Consider the following 24,333-nt stretch of genomic DNA (forward strand, 5'->3'; position numbering starts at 1 on the left):
GCTTGTTGACTGCCCTGTTAAGGAACAAAAGGAAAGTTTTAAACATGTTCATGGTAACTCTATGCCATTCAAAAAGACCCAGGACTCTTACTATGGCAATATTCTGTAGCAGTCAGTTCCATCTATGCTATTACTGGAATTAAACTTGGGAACATATTTGTTTTCCAAATACCCAAGTCGTCAGTTCCCATACTAAATATATCTGGGGAGAAATAAAAGATTAAATTAACTATTTAGTCCTGGTGGCAAGTTAAGCTTCCCACCAGCCTTTGAGTTTCAACTAGCAGAAAATAGTTCCAAGGTAAGAAACTGAGTTTGAGATGACAGAAGGGGAAGAGTACAGGAAAAGACATAGCATAAAAAACTGCCAACAAACATAAAGAGAATCAAATATAAGATACAGCAGAAAACCACCTCAGAAAGCTATTCACTGGGAATTAACATGACTCAGCTGAAATGGCACATCTCAGGATTCAAGATTCTGACAAACATCTGTGAGTTGCCTTAATTATGCTAAACACCACACTAATGAAACAGTATTACTTCAAGTTCAGATTAAAATCTCTGCTCTACAACTTCAGGGTACTTTCATTTTTATCTACCCATAAAATGTACAAGCATCGGGCTGCACAGCCCAAACACTGGTCCTACAAACAAGGACCAGAAGTAAGAACATAAATTTCAGTTCCATTAAGAGGCCAGAACACAGTACAAGTCAAATTACAATCATGATGTGATAGCACAAGACATTATATATATAGGGTAATTATTTTAACCGGGTGCAGACTTCAGATTCTAGCTACACCTTGTTTTCAAACACCCTTTGCCACTGCAAAGTTTAAATATGGCATAAAGCCACATATCAAGGTCAAAAATTTACAAGATGGCTCTCCCCCATATCTGTTCTCCCCATTCCAGAAAAATTAAAGTCAAAACCCACGAGAATTAATTCTCCATTCTCCAGTACCCAGTACAATTCTCCAATACCCAGTACAAGGGTAATCCATGAATAAAAGCAATTTTTGTGCTAAAGAACACTGAGTCAGTATCTCAAAAAGATAACTGAAGCTGAAGTATTTACGACTATAAAAGAAAAATCAGAGGAATATACTTGCAAACAAACATTACTCCAGTGAAGATTTACAAATACTTTCTACTCAGTGGTCAAATAGTATTTGGAACAATCTTCCATTTGGAACAAACTGCCTTAAATTAGTAACTTCTGAATACCTATCACACAAAAGTTTTCTGTAGATTCTTCACTACACAATCATTGATTGTAGAGCTGATATTCCAGCCAAATTCTTTTCCCAAAGGTGCTGACAGAAAGTCACAATGTTGCAGTTTAAAAAGTTATGTGTAAGAATTTTTAATGACAGTTTAAGTGCTGAAAACATTTATTATACTTGAACATGCATAAAGAGCCTTTAATTGTAAGACAGGCTTCCAGCCCTCAGGAATTAACAAGATTCACTATCTATTAGTTACAATATTTTAACCTACATTTAATACATTATTTTCAGAAAAGATAAGGAGGAAGCTGCACCTCACTACTCAGATGAAACCACAGGCTCTCTGATCACACCTCAATGGGACTGCTATTAAGCCTAACAAGAAGGTACCACTTTCAACAGCCCTCACAATGTTAATGCATCAGTTCAAAATTGATTTAAAATTAAGATCAGCTACCTAATCAGCAGTGTCACTTCTTGAAATATTAGGGTTTACCTTGCTATTTGCCCATCCAACCTCTGAATGAGTCCAACTGGTATTACCTAAGGGGGCCCATAAAAAACAAAACAGCACGACTACCAACTACCATCAGAACTGCAAGTGGTGCTTATGATGAAAGACTACACCAGTTCTATTCAAAGAGGGCACCAAAAGAGCAAATATTGTTGGATAGCAGTAAGGAAGTTACTGCAAGCAGATGAATTACAAAAAAGCCTCTGTTGCATCTGCTGACCTGTTGCTCCTGTAACTGACTGATAATCAGGGAACCCAGAAACACAACTGCAGAGCTAAGGAACACATCATTGTAAAGAGATGACAGATATTCAGTCCTAACATGTAGCTTCCTTCTGTTGAAGCTTTTCCAAGTCACAAGCCTCCTGATGTATAGCAACTAGCATGTTACTTTTGTGGAAGCTTCTGTACAGGAAATTAAGGGCTCAGTTCTGGCTGGGACCACGCAGCTATATAAGCTGTTGATTCCCTACTTATTCAGTTCCCCACAGCCCTTACCTGCACCATCACTTACTAACATCACATTAGGGATCTCCTGCACAATCTGCCAATCAGTCTTTTTGACATGGGCTAGGCTAAGCCCAACTTTGTGTGACCTGATCAGGATTTGAATCCAGCTCTCCAACCAGACAGAGAGAGACTGGAGAATCATTCCCTCCACACCAATCAGTGAGAGAGAAAGCAAGCTATCTGAAGTATAAAAGGCAGCACAATTACCCGAAATCTGAGTCTGCACCATCTGGAGTCATGTGTTCTGGGTCTGTGCCATTTTCTAATATAGGAGGCGTTTTCCTGTGTTCCATTGTTAAACCGTTGGCTGATTTACTTGAACTCTGTAATGATGGCCAGGCATCTTTGTTATTACTGTTGGGTCTGGAAAAAGGCAAGAGTAAAAAAAAAAAAAGAGTTCAAGTTATGAAGAAAGTGTTTTTAAAAATTTTAAGCACTGGGGGAATGAATCCTTGTGCCAGACAATCTGTAAGAATAGATTTATCTGGATATTACTTCTCAGATTTTTAAATGGTGATGACTTAAAAAAAGAATTAGTGGGGTAGGGAGGGGAGAGAAAACTGGGGGGGGAGGATTCTGTTTTCTTCACTGAATAGATAGCTGCTCTGCCAACACTGAAGTCTCAACTTGTCCATTTGGGGTAGAGAAAAAAAAATTAAAAACCCAAAAATCCATTGACAGCTTCAATTATTCAGACCTACACACACCTCACTTAGAATTACTTGCTTGATCCCATAAGAATTTTTAAGTTCTGTAAACCAAGAACTAAATAACTTTTTTCTTTAATAAATATTTTATATTCCAGGCCCTATCAAGCCTGGCCCTAACAGATAAAGTTTGTGGTTTACGCCTACACAATGGTCCACAGCTTTACTAACAGAATATGAGACCAGTCAGACCAACACACTCTTCAAGTTCCTGCTCCTTTCATTTCTCGTTTAAAGCCATAATTACTTCCCTTTTATAAAGTGACTATAGATTTCATTTCAGAGTGCACATTAGATCTGAACGAAGTTCAAGAGGACTCAAAGCCCAAGTGTTTGCTGAAAATAGTTATTTTATACAAATTGAAGTGAGCTGAAACATCATCTATAACTGAATGCATTCAAATACAGTGTCATCTGCTAACCCTACTATAAAAGATTTGCCTTTGTGTTCTTCAGTTCTTTTAGCTTTTCATTTGCCTCAATTAGGATGCTGTTCTTAGTGTCCAAGTGTCTTCATAAGGAAGAAGTCTTAAAAAAATTGTTTTCAAATATGTATGTTCCTCCTGATGCCTCCATTAATATATTCCTATTAATGGTCCAACATTTACTCCACATCTCTAAGTCAATTTAGTAAGTTCACAGTCAGAATCTGGAAATTCCCATAGCTGCATATAGCAACACAAGGGTTTCCTACTCCTATTCAGATAAAATTGGTATCACTAGCTACCCTGAAATCTCAGTATAAGATTTGCTTTTCTACCTCCATCTTTTCCTCATATACCTATAAAATATGTACACAGATGAGCGCCTTGATCTGATTTACAGATCTTATGTGCTTTATACACATTTGAAATAAGTCAGAGATAGCAAGTTAATCAGATTGAACACCAAGGAATAAAGACACATCATCATCAGTGCAATGTCAGTCATTTAATACTATCACCCTTACAAAAATGAGCTGTAATCTAGGTATAACAAGACTTTCAATCCATTAACAGATTTTAATATCAAAATTTATGTCTGCTGCAGTGCAAAGCGATCTCTATACTGAAAATACCTTTAAAACGTCACAGTTAAAAGTCAGCTTTGCATCCAAGGAGAAAGGTAAAGAGAAAGGAACTGTTTTGTTTTGGAGTGGATTTTCATGCATGTGGGGTTGGGTTTTTTTTGTTTTGTTTAAGTTCAAAGCTGCATGCTTCTAAAGGGCTGCTCTCTAACAGACCAGCAAGTGCTTAACAAGTGTATCCACTCACAGCATAAGAAAGCATTCATTTCAGTTCTTTAAGGAAAAGGCCAGCAGGAAAAAAAATAAAAGAAGAGAGAAAAAAGAGCTTGATCCATTTTAAATGCTGAATATACCTCCAATTGTAAGAGAAAGCAGTCACCACGACTATTAAGTGACAAACCAAGAGGTAAGTACCCATGTACGCAAAATGGCACTGGGGGATTTTAACATTTGCCTTCAGCAGCAAGAACAAAGGTCTGTGAGTAGAACCTCGCAGATTAGAACACAATTATGAAAAAGCATTTATGCACAGTTTAAGAAACTGTTTTCTACTACTACATATTTATAATTAAACATCTACTCTTTAGAACTCAACTTCTGCTCAAAACCAGACTGAAACAGAAACCCTGCACCCCAGAAACACAAGAACCACCACAAAATTGTCAGAGACTCTGACAAATTGCCAGAAATATTAATACCATATCAATGAATCGGACAAAACCAAGAACCCAATTGGGTAGGAAGCTGTGAAGGAGAATAACACGCATTCACCAGCTTCCAAGCTACATTTTGTACCGATGAGATGGGACTTGAAGAAACGTTTCAAAATCCCAGCTGCAAGAAGAAAGTCACTTTGCAACCCAAAAGGTGGTGCCTAGCCATTAGCAAAGAACAAAGTCTGTGTTGTGATGATGCTGGTCACAGCTGACAAGAGAAATTACCTCCAGACCACTTGTTGCCTTTAGAGTAACATGCCATTTTTTCTACAAGTGCCAAAATGTTCGCACCACAGACTGGCCAACCTCCAATTCATAATTGCTTTCTGAAGGCTTAGAAGTTTGCTCACTTTCAGATAGAGCATTCTTTCCTCACTGGTATCATTTGCTTTGCCAGGATCTAATTAGGTTTCAAATTAAGATTACTTCAGGCTTTGAACATAAAATAATCAATACCCAAATGCAGGAAATCGTCTATTTGCTTTCACTCATGGTAAAGCAAATAGTCTATAGGTAAAGCATGGTCTATTTGCTTTACTTACTACCTTCCAAGTCAATATTGAACTGGTGGCCAAGAAATAAGAAGTGGCATAGTCCTTAAGAGAAGATCAACTGGAGGTCCTGACCACTTGCAGTCAAATAGCATATGACGCTTCCTCTAGTAGTTCAAGCAAATAATCCCAGTACATCAACTGGCATATCATTTTTTACAATTATATTCTGCCTATTCAAGCTCCATTGGCAATATTCTAGATACAGTACCCACTTTCTTGCTTAAACTGGTGTGCAGTGATGCTGCCAGTGTCAAATTATTGTCTGAAAAATTCAGTAGTGGATAAAGTGGCACACAACACAAACCCTGATTAAAAGGCCAAGATGCATGCAAAGTGCAATCTAGCTTTTACATTCCACTCTGCCCATCACATTATTAAAATCCTACCAAAAAGAAGAGTGGAGGAAGTTGTTAACAGTTTTTATTTCTTTATCTTAAATATGACATTTGAGTGGACAATTCACATAAGGACTGAGGACCTTAGGCTTTCATTTATCTTTGTGTGACTATGTACTCATATGGACAGAAATTTTTCTTAACTTACTGAACAAACTACTTCAATAGAGTGTTATTTTAACAAGCAGTAATAAGTGATACTTGCAATTACAACCTAGTGAAAAAATATATCATTTAAAGTTTACTAGATGAAAACAAGAAGTCTTACTTACATCTTGTGATTTCTTACTCACAAAAGAAACTGATTTTTACTTGCAATTTCCAAGTTCCTCAATAACTAATGTGAGGACTGCCCTATAAATCATGACATAAACCACACATATCGAGCCTATAAGGTGTCTCAGTTGTGAGAGTACAGACTGCATTCATCATGGCACCATACCAAGAAAGCAGACATCTGGTCTTTAACATTATGTGTTTATTCAAATATAAAACAGATCTTTCCGAATAAGAATACCTTGTTCTGAACTAGTGATCCAAATGCACACAGCAGAAAAACATTTCTTTACTAAATAAGACTCACGCATACTTTGTATTAGATCAAAGCAGTCCACAGAGAAAACTGGCATAAGAGTTTATCATATAATAGCCACTAAAAAGAGCCGGCAACTTTGGGGATGCAACAGGAGTGAGAAAGTTCTCTTTGGGAATAACCAGGAAGCAAGCATAGCCAGGCAGTCCAGCATCAGTACTTACGCATCATACCTCTGCAGTGCTGTCACTTTGTTCTTGTTCTTGTCAACTGTACCCGTAGATAACTGGAGAAAGTTGGGGTTTAGTTTATATAATTCTTGCAGTAGTTTCTGTTCATATTCCTGGTGCTTACCCGCCTAAGGAAAGAGAAACTCACAATGAATGAATACTGGCTTAAAATGTATCTTTATAGATGTAAAATGTATTTTTTGTATGTAAATGTATGTCCCAAAGCTTAGTAACTGAGCTTTAACAACTCAACAGGTCACTCCTAACAAACTCAAAAGAGTGCATCTCAGCACAGACTTGATCTCAACAAATCTAAAGCTTGACTAGAAATCACTTGGATGTATTTACTAATTTATAATTTCTTTGGAGACTTCTAAAGCAGAAAAATAGTTATAACTTTATTCAAACTTGTTCAGTTCTAATCAAGAGTTTCATAGTATACCTTCTAAATCACAAACAGCTGAATCTCCAAGGCAGCCTGCATTTGATACATCAACAGGAAGGAGCAAGGAGTCTATCTTTTAATTCAAATGTTCCAAAATGGAAGCAATTTTATGTCAGCTTAATGAAAATGGCTGAGGTGGTCAGACTGGTAACTATCATGTGACAAGTAGTACATTCTGAGCAACAACTGATCAATCATTCTTTTTAATAACTGAGAAATTGAAATATTCTTTTACCTAATTGAATTAATTGAGAACAATTTTTTGCTTTCAGAAACTGAGGCAGCCCACTCTAGCTCCAAAATATTATACCTGGCAAGTGAAGGAAGAAAGTATTTTTCAGTCTAGCTTACCTATAAGGTTCTGTGACTAAATATTTTAAAAGAAAACCAGCAAGATCCATCCACCCTAACATTTAAAGTGACATCGGAAACAAGTTCAAGATGAGCATTCACCTTTTTGTAGGTTGTTATACCACATACACCACACCAACCTATGAATTACTATTTGCAAGTTAAGTATTGTAATGAGTTGAATAAAGGTGCAAAATAGAACAGTGAATTTGAAGGTGTCAATAGCTTTCATCTAGAGTTTCCAGCTACTAAGAAATGTCCTTTAGCAAAGGAAATAAGTGCCAAGATTTATGGTCAGGCCTTCTGAACCTGATGACTGGAACACATATGTTTTCTATCGCATCTTAAGTATTGATTTAAAAGCTCTCACACTCCTTGTACACCTAAAAATTAACATTTGACCATTCCTTAATTCATTCCCTTTATAAATGTTTTGTTGGAACAAGAATGGAATTTATGCACAGGCAATGTGGACATCCTCAGAAAAATACTACAACCTAGAAGAAAACTATTACTTGCTTTTTGAGAAAAAGTAGGAATATTTGACAAAATTCAAAAAAAACAGTACTGCTGAGAAACTAAATTCCCTTATGGGCTCATTTAGAGGGACAACGGCATATCCCATTTGAACACCCCAAGTCACTCAAACACTATAAAGATCTCCAGTTTTTTGCTACTTAATTCTCCAGATCTCCATTACTGGTTAATTCTGATTGCGTCTTTTTCTATGTAGTCAACCCACACAACCCTCAAAAAAGGACTCAAACATCTGGTGTATGCATCATCTTACCCAACTTTGTCAGTGTCTACACCCAAGCTACTACAACAGTAGAAGAAAGTGTGGTTCTAGAGTGTGGTTCACCTCAATGCTTCTTTCACCAACTGCTACGAATAGAATATAAGCAGCTAGCTCAGATCCACAGATCTGCACTGCAAACATTACGCAGCTGAGTAAGAACACACACACACACACACACCACCCCGAAGTATCTCATCTTGCTTAAGACTTCAGTGGCAAAAGACTGAACATCATGGCCAGGATCCTCAGGCCAGTCCTAAGCTCACCTACCTGTCACATAAACGTACAAAAGAAACAAGATTAAAATCCTACATAGGAGCTTGAAGTAATCATGCTTTATTTATAACAAGCAATCCAGAAGCCAAACGTAGCATCTCCAGCCTACCTTACCTAAACTCCCAATCTCACTGCCAGAGACTTCCTTCAGTTAAACTGAAAAGAACCAGTAGATCACAACAGGGACTATTCACCTGACCCAGCAGGTATTTTTTTTAATTTATGAAAAGGTAGCTGAAATCCTCAGAAATAACTGCTAATTTGTGGAAAAAAAAGTTTAATGGATATGGACATTCTTTCTCATTTTCTGGCTTACATCAGCCTACTAATTGTACATTTTTGCTAGTACCTGCTTCACGGACAGACCACATGCAAAAACTGCAGCATGGACACATGGCTTGCATACTCAAGATTGAGTTTAAAAGCTGCTTCATACCTCATAGAAAGACAGACCCAGACCTAAAAACTCAGACTGCACCACCTTTAAGAAGCAAAAGCTATTCATTTACTTGCTTCCCCACTCTAGATAACAAGCATTCTAATGTTGAGATCATTTAAAAAAATCCCTATATCAGTATTTATGCTCTACTACAGTCACCCTCATGTTTTATTTCCAAAATGTTTCTATATCCTTCCTGACATCCTATCTGATATCCTAAAAGGATATCCTAAAAGGCATATCAGAATTCAGATGGCATGGTCAAACAGCAGCACAATAGCTAAGCCATGATAACCAGCCACAAACATAAAACCTACAGGAAAACCCAGATCTACTGTAACTTCTTTCACAGAGATTTAAAATAACATATGTTACCTTGCATTGGTATGAACAAAGGGCAAGCGGCTAATTCAAGGTTACTTGAGTTCTTGGCTAAGAGTTTATCTCCATCTTTTTGACTCATGAACACTCAGTGGACTTTTCAGCCTTAAAAGCAGCATGCAATGAAAGAAATTAACTGTTCACTTCCAATATCCAACTGGTTGGTCACCTTTTGGATTTCAAAATTCAGCTCTGCCATAACATTCAGCAAAAGGCTACCTTATACACATATTTGATTAAATTATATACCATAAAATACATACATGCCGCATTTCCTGTGTTTCCCATATTACACTTACCTGCATTTCTTCTTTTGTGAAACTGGCTGCTTCATCTCCCAGCTCATGTAGATACATGCAGTCTGGTTTTGGACACTGCATATTTTTTAGAAAATAACTGCAATATTTTGTTGTACCTAATGATGCCTGAAGAAAAAAATAATTATGTAAGTACCAGGAGTTAAAAATGCCTTTTGCAGTGTAAGGGGTCAAAAAAACTCCAAAACGCTATATTTGCAAAAAGAAAAGTCCTTCCCAAAATTTGGAGTTCCATCATAATGCCTTTTTATGCAGATGGACTAGGAGATCCATTTCTGAGAAATCTACATACATGAGGATTAGAAAACTAGGGTGTATTTCTATTTTCATTCAATCTAAATAAACACCAAAATAAGAGCCTCAGTAAGTGTTTGCATTCATAATCATAAGAAGCCAAATAAGTAGTTATGAGTTTGTACTACACGAAACTGGTTAATGTTTTGTAGTAGGGTCAGGAAATTAATACTAAACTAGATTTTCTATAGGCACCAATTTGGCCAAGTCAGCCTGAATACCTGTTTATACAGATATCAAAAGGAAAAAGCTTGCGTTTACCAGGAAAATTTTGAAAGGTGTGGTGTTTGGACTACAGAAATGCTCTGTAAAAGCAAATAATCAGGTTTTCACACTGTGCTATTAAGCTATACAACAAAAAAAGCCACTGTGGGAAGGGGGAGGTGGGCAATCTCTTTCTGTCTCAGACCTTTGTTTCAAGAAGTTACCTGCTAAACCCCTAAAACATTGCCTGCTGGAAGCTCACTGAACTTCCATGTTGGGATTAATGCTAGGGAAATAGGTCAAAACCCAATACCCAATAAACCGGACATTTTCGTTCATCAACACAAGCATATCCATACAAATAAAATTTTATACTATGCACTGATATTAGTGTCCTAGCACATACACATAAGAATGTTAAAAAATATTACCACCTTAAGTGTTCTGCCGTCTACCACCACATTATTGACGCACTGTATGGCTCTGAGAGCATCTTCTGACCGGATGTAGGTTACATATGCACTGGCACTTGGACCCTAGAAAGAAAACATACCATTTTGTGTTTTTTTTTTTTTCTCCCCCCAGACAGATCTGAACATTAAGCTGCCTTTTTAGCAGCTTGCTTCATAAACTGGTATATTCACAGCTACATGTTTTTAACACGAAAACTGACAAATTCTAGAATTCATAAAAATCTAGATGTGATGCATAAGGAATGGGGAAAAGATGACATGCATCAAAACATTGCTTGAAAGTTGTAAAAATACTTAAAGGTGTTTTATCCCTGAAATGCAGATTAGTGAATAAATGCCACGTTGCTGCTTTTTTGAAGGTTCTCATCCCATCTCCCAGTTTTTAGTCTTTCTACATTGTATCTTGCATCCAACTTTCAGAGTCTGATTGGAGAATACGTCAGTAACTTAACAGTAATTTGATTTTTGCAATGCTGTATTTTTCTTCTTACTTCTTTAATCTATGGCTTAATCAGAAGTAGGGGGCCCCAGATTCACTCTTCACACTATTTCTCTAAACAAATAAAAAAATAAGGGCCTCTGACTTACCTGTGAGCCTGCGTATGATGTGCTGTTATTAATGACAACTTTATGTATTTTACCAAACTTCCCAAAATATTCTGGTCGTTTCAAAACCTACAAGAAAAGAAAGTTAAAGTGGTATATTGGAAAGATAATTCATACAGGGCTGTACTTATTCTTCTGTGTAACTGTGCAACTAAAGCCTTTAACTAATAAAAAACAGGTCTCTTCTACAAAGAAGAGAGCATGTAGATGTATGTTTGTTTTCCAGCATAAAACACGGTTACTTGCAATACAGAGTACGTTGCCACTGCAGTAAAGAAATTAAATGGCGGATATTCCACATTTAACATTGTATTTTTAAAATTTTGTTTGGTACTCAGATTACCCAAACCCTACCCTGGCAAGATACATCCCATTCAGCATGAAATATTCCCATATTTATCTATTTTATAATTTTTTTGGGGGGGGGGGGGGGCGGGGGGGGGAATCACATTCATTCCAGTTTTAAAATAAATAACCACCTTAAACTTGCATTCAGATATATTAGCTGCTAGGAACAAAATGCTGAGTCCTGATTCACTTGCCCCACTCCAAAGAGAATAAACCAATTAGCTCAAGATAGCCTCCAGTTTTCAGAAGACCAAGCTATGTACAGGAAGACAATATATGACACTTCCCAGAGGCAAGAAAAACCATTTCAGAATCAACATCATGCTGAAATGAATATCACATCCCTGAGGAAAACAAAAACAAAAACAACCCAAAAAACCCACTTCCTGTCTCGCCCTTCCCTGCATCAGGCAGCAATGACACACCATTTAGGGATCCTGTGCAAAGCAGGAACATCTCCAGCACAATAAGCAACTCTGTTGAATAACTGTTACCTGTGTACCAATGAAATAGGCAATATATCTGATACATTTGGTACCAAAAGCCTTTCTTTTTCTGTCCCCGTGATGGAAGCAGGTGCAGAAGTACTGACTACTCAAACTGAAGCTAGATATGCTAAGGGTATTTCTAGTTCTAGACTCTAACCTGAGACGTTAAAAAGGAAGATTTGTTTCCCCAGCTCTGTTTTCATATTAACACTGGATACTACATTTAAACTGTATCGATCCAAAAACTTCTTTACCTAACCACCTCCTCTGCCTTCGCAAGGAAGCATCAACGTCTTCAAGATCTAACAGCATTAATCACATCTGGAACATCCTGTAGAACTACAGGGCTTGTTGTATAGACAACCAGCCACTCACTGGTCTCTTCTAACTGCTCTTCACTTATTCTACACCCTCCTAAAAGATCCTACACCCACCCGCAGGCATCATTCCAGAGGAGACTGACAATCCTGAGTAAAGCGGAAGAGTTTCTTCAAGTGTCTTGCAGATTATACTCCTGATAAGATATGACAGCATTGCCGTCACAATTTTCACAAGAGCATGTCAAGAGAAGTGGATCCATCTGTACTCCATTACGATCCACAGATCTATTTCCAGAAACAGCAAACAGCAGCTAATCTCCCATTCCACACAGTCTTTATTTGTGCAGGATTTTTTTGCCTGCTGAAGTGGAAAACTTAAATTGATTACACTTGAATAGTTGGGGTTTTTTTTTAAGCCATCTCTCTCTTTCAGGCTAGGTTTCTTGGAAATCAAGAAATCTTGGTGCTATGTGTAAGATTCAGTAGGTATACATTATCTTCTGGTATGTCAGTGAGAATGCTGCTACCTCCAATCCTAGCATAACCCCCCCACCCCTTACTACACCAATAAACCCACTTCTAATTACTTCAAGTATTCAGTGTGGAATTATCAGAGGTTAAAAAGATTAACTGTATATACTATTACTTCTATTACTCACAAATCTTTTATCTGGTCAAAGAAACCAAACACATTTTTCAGTAATAAATAGCACCAAGCCAGTGTTGACAGCTGCTTGCAAATACTTGTTGCTATATTCTTGTAGAAATGGACATGTTACATGCCAGATCAGTTTAACTTTGACTTTTCTCTCCCCTTCATATCCCCTCCTTTTTTCCCCTCCTCTAAAAGCAGCTTTTTATATTTGTTCTTTCCTCGTCTACCAAAATGCAGCCCATACTCTTGAGTCCTCAGAAACAGCCACTTCTTTGAGATTTCTCCAGACAGTTTAGTCCAATCAGTTGAATTTAACTTAGCAGAGTAGTTTTGAAGATCTCTATCCTATCCTGCAGCACATTCACTCTATATTTTAATTCACAGTACTTTGTACTCATTAGCACTAATTCCATTAGCCACCTGCAGCTGACTCACGACAGAAGTAAAACATTTTAAAAACAATCAGTTTTCTCAAATGAAAAGCTTCTTTTTGATGATGCAGGGTAGCAAGCCAACTCTTTCTTGGGTCTTCCTCTTATTAATATTCCCCTCAACTGACATCACTTTTATGCTCCTTTCCAGTTACACTTCAAGCATTGGCTTTTTTCTTCTGACCCTACAGGTTTGTGCTACACTTCATATTTGTTCTTTATAATCCAACCAAGCTCCCATTTTCGAATTGGTGGTGTATGACACAGCTGTATATTGCCAGCCAATCTAGCCTAGGAAAATGAGCACCTTAAAAAAATCCTGAAGCTTATTTTTCACTTAACAAGGCATTTTTAAACAAATACAAAGAACAATTTCCTAAAAAAAAAATAGAGCATCTGTACTCCCAAAAGCAAAGACAAACACTTATTGAAGTTATTTTGGAGGAGGAAGCTGAGTATGTTCCATTAAGAGGGGACCTCAGCAGAAGTGAACCGTTCCAATGCTGCTTCATTTCGTACCCATCAGGGAGACAGCAAGTGTGGGGAAAAGGGTATTCCCATGGCTCCACTACAGTAAATTAGGAGCAAGATCTGCAAATGTGAACCCTCTTACCTCTGGATCTGCTAGGCGCTGAGACAGCCCTACCACGAAGACAAGGTTCTTCTGTACAACCCGTACACTGGCCAAGTGTTTGCGGTTCTCTGATATCTTCTGTTTCCTCTCATTTTGTTTTTGTTTCTTTTCATTTTTTATCCTTTGCAGCTCTTCCTGGGAGAGTGGTTTGTACACTGCTGGATCTTCTGGATATGGCTAAATATAACAGATACCATTAAAAACAACCCATGTAAGAAAATGCATTTGAAAATTATTAATCCTGAAGTTCTAACACACTAATTTCATTTGTTACACCATTCTGATTGTTATAGCCAGCCACACTATAAAAGTAGCATATTCAGTCCTTCGGGAAAGGAACATCTTGAGTATTTTTACTTCTCTTTATATATATAAAATACTGATTTGGGCAATAGCCACATTTTAACCCAAGTGCCTAGTCAGTTTGGTAACACTGCAAGCAGCTGCAACATGACAGCCAACATATCTTGTTAGGATTTCAGTAACATAGCATAGGAAGCAGGGTGAAAGCATGCCCTGCATATTCACTTTATATTTAGTTGTCTGATACAGATTTGGATACTTAAGTGTATTAACAAAGTAAGGACTACAGGATAAGAAATCAAAATAGGAACGTGATTTCAGTGGCCCACCAAGTTCCAGACAGTAACACCATTACATAGCTCAACCTTTACATAGTTAACTTCTAGTGAAGAGACAGATTTCAATACAGTTACTGTATACTGACTTAATAGTATTCTCATCATGTTTATGTACCAGTTTGAAACTTGGGCTTTGTCTTCCCTGGACAAAGGTACATTTTTAACGTCAAGATTATGATGTACAGATAACTCCTCAAACACAGACATAACACTGTAGATTTTAATCTCAAAAGTATCCAGCAGAAGTACAAGTGTCCTCAGTGTTACCTACAAGGATTGCTTTATTCACACAGAGCATTGTTGTAAAGGCACTATTTTAGCCTGGTCTTGCAGGCTACTGAGCACTGTCCTCTGGTCCTGATTACACTTCAAAGCAGCCCCATATTCCTTACCTGTCCCAGTTTCTCAGACTGAAGAGTTAGATTTCACACTTTATATATAAAGCAACACTAAGCACAGAAGCAAGTATATTAAAATACATCTCAAACAAAAAGAAGAGTTTGTAAACACTGATATGAAGTAAAAAAAAGTAGAGTACAGGAGATGTACGTTAAGGTAAAGACTTAAGATAAAGTTAAGCTCACCAATATGTTGAGCCAATTTCTTTGCTTGTACTACCAAAACCAAAGTGTGCAAGTCCAACAAAAATGAACTGAACTTTTTCCTTACTGTCCTCTGTTAATGGTAGAATACATAACTAGTCGTACTAAATGACCTGAGAAAAATCTACAACAGCAGATGAAATTAAGGTTTAGGTTAAAAGCATATATTCCTCATACTTGCACGATGCTACTGAAAAAACCACCAAATGCACCTAATAGCCTTTTGAGTACATTCCCAAACAAAACAAGATCCATTTTACAGTTCAAAGTTTCAAGTTCAGCATCATTTTGCTATACTTGAGACATCTTCTGAAAAGATCCTGCGGTTGACTTCAGCAGATGGCTTCTCATGGTTAAACACCAAGTCCTCTCGAACATGTATTTAGTATCAAAGGAATTTACACTTGTAAGATACTTTAGCAGTAGCCAAAGGAACACAACTAAGTCCTTAATGTGAAAAGACACTAAGGACTCCCGTTACCCCTGAAGAACAGTTAAAACTACGATTTCTTAAAAAGTTATGTTATTCACAAGTAACACGGAATAACTTATACAGATTTCACAATGTACCTGATGAACAGCAGTGACCTGTTAGTAAGGTCATTTGAGATTAGCTATAGCCAATGATTATCTTGAGTTTTAACACATGTACACATGAGGACTTGAGACACACAGAATAATTCTGCAAAGCATTTCACTTATTTAAAGAGCTTCTCAAAGTCTGTGTTAGTCAATCAGGTAGAATAAAGAGTAGATATTGTTTTGGTTTAGGGAAGATTAAGACTGCTTGGCAAAAAGATAGTTAATTCAGTTATCACAGTCAAGCTGAGTTCAGGTAGGAATGGGAAGAAAACAAGTGCACCAGTGTAAGGTAGTTACAGTTCCAAAAACAAAATGGCTGGCCCTATATCAAGTGATGTGGTACCATACCCACAATCCATTTTTTCAGATTCTCCACATCACATACTACACAAAGCAAGGCTTGCAAGTGTGCTGCTCTGGTACCGTGCAAGAAATGAAGTAAGTGTTCAGTAAGGCTCCTGAAGGTCCAAGAAAACTACAGCAAACTGCCAAAGTTCATCAGCTTCTTTCCTGCCAAGTAGAGATGCATTTGGAGCATATTCTCAAATCAGAAGCAAGCAAGATGGTACGCTCCTTCTCTGTACAGCTATGTGCTACTGGAAGTCCTGAACATTAGTCAGGAAACATCCACGGTAGCTCAATCACAACCCTGAGCAGAACGTTTCTTTGTCCATAGTAAAACTAGTAGCTTGTATTTGTACAGGAGAGTACAAGAACTGCTGAGAGGCACAAAACTACACAGCAACTTCAGAATCAGGGAAGAGAAATCTCAGCAGAAAGTATGAGACTGCCTGAATGAGGATTTCAGTCATTAAGAAGTAGCAGCAGTTGATTTGCCACCATGGATAACAGACTTGCTTCAACAACAGAATCATCAAAAGTTCTTGCCAGATACTGTAGAGCTGTTTCATATATACACCACCTAGGACGTGTTTAATGAGTAGCTGGATATCCTGACTTGCAAGACCTGTAAATGAATCTGCATGCACCTCCTGAATCCCCAAAATAGATCAGAAACCCTATCCTAAGCAGTGACAGATTATTTTCCTTTCTATATATGATGTGTGGCAGGATGACAGATATGAGATATTGTATATTTAAGGAGGAAGGAAAGCACTTAAGCACAACACCAACATTTCAGAAGCTAATTTTGAAAAAAGTATTATAAAGCCTGTTCCTTTCAAATAAGGACATGAAGTCAGTCTACAAATAGGACAATAACTTATTTCATCTTCAGAGTGATTCCTTCCCACACTGTTGAAGTTCCTGAACTCAGAGAAGTTCAACTACAGAAAGAACTCATGAAGGGAAGGCATGGCTCTGAAAGCCAATCAAGGTGGACTAACTGCTGGTATATCTCACAGTATCAGTTCATCTGTTGTTTACTGTGTCCAACCCTACAAAATAGGGATAGGACCACAGGTACCAGAAGCTCTCAGGTCTTGCAAAAGCTAAAGTAGCAGTGCTACTGTCATGACTTTTAAAAAATAATTTTAAAAATTTGAAAAAGCATAAAATACTTGTTTAACCTACTATCACCAATTTGTTAGCTGGTAGAGGATTTGAGATCCAAGCAAAGTAGCTACATCAAATGTTATCAGCATTTACATATTCGCAGATGCAAGACGTTAAAAGATTCACTGACTAAGTTTAGTCACCAATTCACGAAGTTTAGCTGACACCCTCCGCTGCAGTTATACAGTCCTCTTCAGAAAAAAAACACAAAAGCCACCTAAACAAGATGTGCCAACATGGCAAATGACCAGATTTTTGTTTACACTAACTGCAAGTTGCTGGTAGTCCTAAAAGAACTTCGTCAAAAGTTCGAGTGTCTCTTCTGTAGTTTTGTTTCTTTAATCAGAGACGGCACTTGATGAATTCTCAGTCTTTCTGACTGTCTTGTCATTTAAGTTTTATTTCAGACTTTTTTCCCCACATTTTCCCAGTTGTTGAAAGCTGAGCTGGGATTTATCAAGCACTTTGCTTTTGTCATTCCCAGATGTGTCACATTCCTTCCACACAATGGATGTACCAACATTTCCCAGTTGCTGCCTTGCTACCGAATACGTTCTGAAATGAGAAATACAGAGACAGTCAGTAATGTTTATGCATAGTATACACCATATTACTTCTATCTAGAATTAAAAAATTGCAATTTCCTATAGATTTCTAAATATCATTTGTTGCACCAAACTACTCAGTTATGGGATTAAAAGCACCAGAGGAAACAACTCACATTTGGAGACTGCATTAAGACCAGGAGTTCCTTTTACATAGAATCAGGAGAAACACGGACAAAAACATGCTTAAAACATGTTAGTTTCTTGGCCATAAATGTGGCAGTTTACAATCTCTGTATCTCTAACACAAGGTGCTAGGAGGAATAAAGCTCAGTAAGTCAAGGAACTGGAGAACCAGGGAAAGCTACACCGCAGGAAAAAGCCATGCATCAAGTCATATTATTTAGTGGAAAGGCAAAGCAATTTAGAAATGTGAAGGAGCTAGGCTTTTTTTATTGTTAGATTTAAGAACTGCAACAACTAACACTAAGGTCTGAGTGTGCTATGCTCTATTAAAGCAACACAAGCAACTGAAATGGTACATATTATTCATATGACAAATAATACCTGGGCCACTCAATTTTAAAGAAAAGTTACTGCAAAAATAAAAATCACTGGCTTCACAACCAGAACCAGCAAGTCTAGTGACCTGTAAACCAGCTTTTGGCTACAGAAGTCTCTTTTGAGGACAGCATATTTTCATTCTAATTTGACTAGTTAGCAGCTATTTCACTCACAGTTAATAAATCAATTGACTGGAAAAAACAGGAAGGCTTGCTTAGCATCTTATAATTGACTACACCTACAATTCTGAAGGACATCAGGAACTCAAAGCAGTTCACTTCTATTAGTTAAGAAAATACTTTTTGTAGTTAATGAATTAAACGGGAACAATTTAGAATCTATTTCAGAAGATTCAGACAAAGTTTAGAAAGCTTTGAATGTGTTAAGACTAACAAGTACTAGCTTCCAACCAGCATTCAATTTAAATTCATATTAGCACCTTACTTTCACAAATCAAAACAAAGTGTCTACTACTGTTAGTGACAGGATGAAACTTAAGACTTCCTAACTCAATTGACTGAAACCCCATGAATATATTCTGCCCATGCAAATGTTAAGCTATAACAGTTCAAGCATGTAGAAGTATTTACTCCTTTGTAGAAAAACTGCAAGCTAACATCTTTTCAGTTAGAAGTAAATTAGAGCAGCTTAGGAAAATAATGGTATATATACAATGTACAGTTAAGAGCTATCAAAGTAATGGCATAGGCACTACTATTATAGACTTCTCCCAAACCATTCAACCAAATTCCCTGGATAGGGAACAACTTTGTTGCTCCTCTCCACAGACTAGTGACCAAACCGCCAGCGAGCTAGCATTGCATTCAATACCATTGGCGCAAATAGCGGTTTTCTATTATGTAATTGGGCATAACATAGTCAGCCTTGCTTTAGTATATGTTTATTCACAGTCCATTTTGCAGTAGGTATCCTGCACAGGTATACACATTATAAACATGACATACCTGCTGAAATCATCGTACCTACTATAAACTTTGCTGCAAAAGTTTTGTTGCTTTACCATTTTCTGTGTTTCAACATTTCACATGGTCACAACCAATACACACCATAATAGATATGAATTAGAAAACTGCTTAGAAATTTTCCCCAGAAACCTCAGTACACAGATCAGAACTATTAAGACACACTGCATATATACAGATATATATATACACACATACAGATATACATATACCTGGTTCAGAAGGTCCAGCACACTTCAAAGGTATCTTCTTGAGATCTATTTGATGCAGCCATCAGCTGTGTAGCTTGAAATGATTTATTCCCAAGATGTTGATGGGGCCTCTGTGCACAGAGTCTTCGTGTATGCCATGAAAGGCACATATTCCTCAGCCTCCTCCATGCAAATCTCCTACAATCCAGTGACAAAGCTGCAATTCTACTCAACATCATCTTGTAGTCCATGGATGAAGACAGCATCAAGAACATAATCCTCGTCCATTGTGAAAGAAGAGGCATCCTTCCTCTCCTGGAACAGTCCATGTACTTCATTCCAATTGTGACACTCTAGCTTTTTTTTCCTGAAACTTTCTGAGCAAACTGTATCCAATTTGGCAAAATATTTCCACATCCAAACATAAACAGATTATTCCACATTAAAAAGTTCAGCTGTGGCAGTATCCATATTTCAAAGAATTCAGACACCCAGAGGCAGTGAATAGCATGCTGCTTCTGTGATTTTTTTTAGATATATTCCACAAGCTTCCAATAACGAACAAGCAGAGATGAATCAAATAGTTGTTGGCAAGAAGTAGTGTAATAAATCCAGGTAAATGAACAAGGAAATTCCAGAAATCTCATGTTGTACCAGAAGAGTAAAAATTTGCTTGTACTATGACATTTACTATACAGCATGTGTCATCTACAGCAGATACCACATGTGGAGACTGATCTGGCTGATGACAGGTGGATCTTCCTTGTAGAACATACAGCTCAAATATCACAGCAAATTTGCACAATTTGTTAACATATATATGTTGCTGTAGGACAACCTTCAGGCTTGTAGAGGCATCCAAACACAGGTTAGGAGTGATAGCTCTAGTGTAGCCAAAGCCCAAAAGAGCAGCAAGAAAATATGAATGGAAGTACTTATAGAAAGCTGTGGCAATGAATAAAGATAGCAAGACCAAGTAAGATTACTTGGGGTCTGAAAAGGGAGCTGTAATACGAGACAGGAAGCCAGCAAAGGCAAACTCAGCACAGGATGACAATTAAGTAGCAGGAGAGAGAGGGGACGTATGCAGCTGCAATTACAAAAAGAGGAAGGCCAGGCAAGAAGGTTACAATCAATGGAAGCCATTAAAGAGAAGAAGATATTGAGAGAGAATTTTATTAAACACTGAAGATAAGGAAATAATGAGGTTAAGCGAAATACTAAGAGGAGGAAGAAAATAATTCAAGGGAAAAAAAGCAGGCAACTTAGTGAAGCTGAAGTTTGTAATTGTGGTCAACCAAAGTACCAGCCAGACATCAATTAAAAGACAGGGCAATATTAAGTGTGACTCTCAAAGTACTACCTTTATGCATTTGGCAACAAGATCAGAATATCAGACAAATGGATTTAGCCTAGATTTTGAAATGCTTTAAAGTTTAACACCATTGGATATGTTTTCCACAGGTTTCACATGTTCAGTGTCCAGAAAAATACAGCTTCAGTGCCACAAACAAAACAAGCAGGTGCTTTACAAGCTTGCCTCAGACAGTTCTGCTAGTTTAGCTGAACCTTGGCCCTCAGCAAACCCCTGATGCTGGAATCCTCACTGTCCTTCCTGAAAAGACTTTGTCAATGCATGAGCACCCCAACTCAAAGGATTTTTTTTTTTTGGCAGTTCTCCCAGCATCAACATGCCTTGGTTCTGATCCACAGCCTTCCCTATTAATCCAGTTCTGAATGTAACAAACCATGACTAGCCATTGCACAACAGCTTCAACACATATGCAGACAGACTCTGAAAGATGCAACACCTCACCCTTGATCTAGGCCATGACTAGATGAATGTTTCCCCGAAGGAAAAGGATGTCTTTGGTACCAAGACAATGCAAGAGCCTTGCGATATGTGCAAGACAAGCCGCTGTTCCAGGATATTTACCTTTCTGCAAGCAGGACAAAGTCCATTCTCATCAGTGCGGATACGATGCCAACAGAAACGACAGATTTGGTAGCCACAGGTGCAAGGGAAGAAGTTGATGTCATCAATTTCCAGAGGCTCCATGCAAAGGGGGCATTCCACAGGGTCTTCCTTAGCATCAGGGCTGCGAGACATCTTTGTATGTCCGCAGAGCAGCAAAAGTTTATAATAACTTAGTAGACCAAGAAGGTCAGCACTTGACAGTCTGCTGGGGGGTGGAGGGGGAAAAAAAAAAAAAAAAAGAGTAATTAGTACTTTTGACCATCTTTCTTTTGCACCTTTTCATATTTCAGTTCTTCACCGCTTCCCTTCTCCCCGTGCAAATTATCTACTAACACACAAGTTACTCCCCAATAAACTTGGGTGTCTCTTCCTACTTGTGAGTCACACGAGTAATATGAACGATGGTACTGGTGATGCACCTCCCTACCTGGACAGGCAATTGGCAGGTCACTAGCCTATTTGGGTTTCAAACTGTACAGCTGCAAAGAAATGCTTAACACCCTACACCATACATTGCTTCTAAGTTGTGCCAGCTCCTTTAACTATTGCTTTCTTGAAATCTACAAATCCAAAGTCAAATCCTTGAATGCAGGACTTCATGTTCAAGATCAATTTATTTATTATTTATGCTCAGAGACTTGGAACAACATTGAGCTCATCCATTCAGACTCTTCAGTAGGGTTACAGAATTATCAAACAAAAACAATGAAAGCTTCTTACTCAGGAGGATTCATTTCTTTGTCCATTTCATTTTTTCAGTCGAGATTGATCTCCAAGATCATCCCCAAGACCATAGTACCAGCCAAGATTTGTCAGGTACACAGCTTTCTACGTGTGTCAGACAATTTCATCAAGTCATGTAATGCTTTTTGTCAGCATCCAATTCACACCAAAGCCCAAATATATGCATGTGGTCGAAAAAAATCCTAAGTTTTAGAGTGCAGTCACAATAAGGTGTTTCTGGATGAGAATTTTTGAAGAGAATCAAAATTCAGGTCACCATATTCTTAACTCATTTCTTTTACTCAGCCATTTTAGTATGCTTCCATTCTGCCAGTTTAAGAAAGCAGCACAAGAAAGTTACTTCCAGATTCAAAATAAGGCACACAGAGTCATCACTGAGATATTCAATCTGATTGGGGTTTTCCTTCTTTCATTTAAGTACTGCTGTGGATGTTTAAGGTTGTGAAACAGCTGGCTGAGATTATCTATCTGCTGCACAAGACATGCATGTAGATGGGACGGAATTAAAAGGGCAACAGCAGAATTTTTAGGTGGACCTGGGGGGAAGGAGGGGAGAACACACTAGAAACCCAGTGAAAAGCACTGAAAAAGATATGACCAGCAACGATAGAGTATGACCATCCACCACTTCTTTACAAATAAGCAAGCTCAGAAGTTTTTAAAAATTCCAAAATTCTTTTTACAATTATGCCTTTCCCAAAACATCAGTCATGCAATTATAATTTAACCACACACACAAAATCTGGAGTCCCCTCTAATTTCCCAAAGAGTTTACTGTTTCACTTCTAACCAAAAACTACCAGGTCGTGTACTACCCCATCTTTCTCCAGGCTTTTAGGAGCAAGTCCAGAAACAATTCTCACATCCACCTACTTCAAGAGTGAGATTTACTCCTGTCCTTGGAAATAAGATGACTGAATGTTTTGAGATCAAACCCTTGCTCACAGATTTCTAAATGCTGTAGTGTTAGCCTTACCTATCTGTGGTTTGATACCTTAACAACCACAAACAGTCCTTTTTATAATCTTCCACATTCTAAACCATACTTCGTTATATGAAGTCTATCTTGTAAAGCCCAAGAGGTTCCAGCTCAAGTCAAGACCTTCCACCTTACAGGATAGGATCTGTTTAGCATCAGTCTGCAGTACTTGTCCCTGTCCAGCATGTCTCTTTAGGGACTGAAATTCCTCTGCAAGCAGCCAGGAGAGAACCCTGAAGAGGAACAGCATACATGCACACAACCAAAGCACCATCCAAGCACACGGCAGAGAGTATATAGCCTTGTTCAGGAATGGTTGTGTTGTAGTTATGTTAACCTGTGTTCACAGGCTGATACCAGAAGCCTAGACTAACTACAATATCAACTAGTTTGGTAGTGAGTATAGCCTCTAGGCACAAAGTGAAGTTTTGGTAAACATATACCACTGCCCTAGGGAGAAAAAGTTCTACTGGATGCTCCCATAAAACTACACATGAGACGTGTTTTAGATGTGGTAAGCATAGTTTCTTTATATGGCATGCACTAGGAACAACACTGTCTTCTTTCTGACCTTCACAATGATTAAAATAAAGTTAAACTCCTATACAGCAGCTTCTAGTTCACTATCTATGCTTTCAGTAGTGCTATATTTACAATCATTTTGACAGGCTCAAAACCAGATTCTGGGACCTTACCAGTGTTTTCTACAGAGAACACTAGCAGAATCTGACCTGAAGGAAGGAAAGGATTAGTTTGCTTGGGAGCTTTGTCTTGTTTTTAAGAACACATTCCCACTGGCTGAAGAGTGGGAGGGACTGTTCAAAGGCCACAGCACATTATTTAATTGCTTATTATGCAGATAACTTAACATACATTTCTACAGCAACCCTTACGTTTCCTGTAAACTTTTCACACTTGCATAGCAGCAAAACCATTACAATGTGAAAGTGACTTTAAACTGAAGCATGGGATAAACTGAACAGGTTTTGTTCAGTTTAGATTTGGATTTTACTTTGTCAGATCTCCAAACAACAGGTCAGTAAGCAGACAGCATACTCCCTTCGACTGTGTACTCATTCCACCACATGCTTAGCAGCTTTGAGCCTACTGAAACATGTCTAAATAAGCCTATACTAGTACTAGTGAAGCTAT

The 24,333-nt window shown here is 37.9% G+C and overlaps 1 protein-coding gene across 10 annotated transcripts in view; it reads right to left on the minus strand.

The window, feature by feature from the left end:
- Positions 1-24,333, minus strand: part of CNOT4 (CCR4-NOT transcription complex subunit 4) — an 80,819-nt gene that overhangs the window by 22,106 nt on the left and 34,380 nt on the right. For 5 of the 10 annotated variants that reach the window (XM_075079983.1, XM_075079923.1, XM_075079939.1 and 2 more), the window contains exons 2-8: positions 21,417-21,660; positions 13,837-14,034; positions 10,964-11,050; positions 10,337-10,438; positions 9,387-9,512; positions 6,391-6,524; positions 2,464-2,619 (exon numbers count right to left, since the gene is read on the minus strand). In XM_075079983.1, the coding sequence (XP_074936084.1) occupies positions 2,464-2,619; positions 6,391-6,524; positions 9,387-9,512; positions 10,337-10,438; positions 10,964-11,050; positions 13,837-14,034; positions 21,417-21,590 (977 nt within the window). In that variant the 5' untranslated portion in view covers positions 21,591-21,660. Of the gene's footprint in view, positions 1-2,463; positions 2,620-6,390; positions 6,525-9,386; positions 9,513-10,336; positions 10,439-10,963; positions 11,051-13,836; positions 14,035-21,416; positions 21,664-24,333 lie in introns of all 10 variants that reach the window. The other 5 variants (XM_075079991.1, XM_075079968.1, XM_075079999.1 and 2 more) reach the window with 3 other exon arrangements.

Source organism: Phalacrocorax aristotelis, chromosome 1 (genome assembly GCF_949628215.1).
Source record: "Phalacrocorax aristotelis chromosome 1, bGulAri2.1, whole genome shotgun sequence".
Lineage (NCBI taxonomy): Eukaryota > Metazoa > Chordata > Aves > Suliformes > Phalacrocoracidae > Phalacrocorax > Phalacrocorax aristotelis.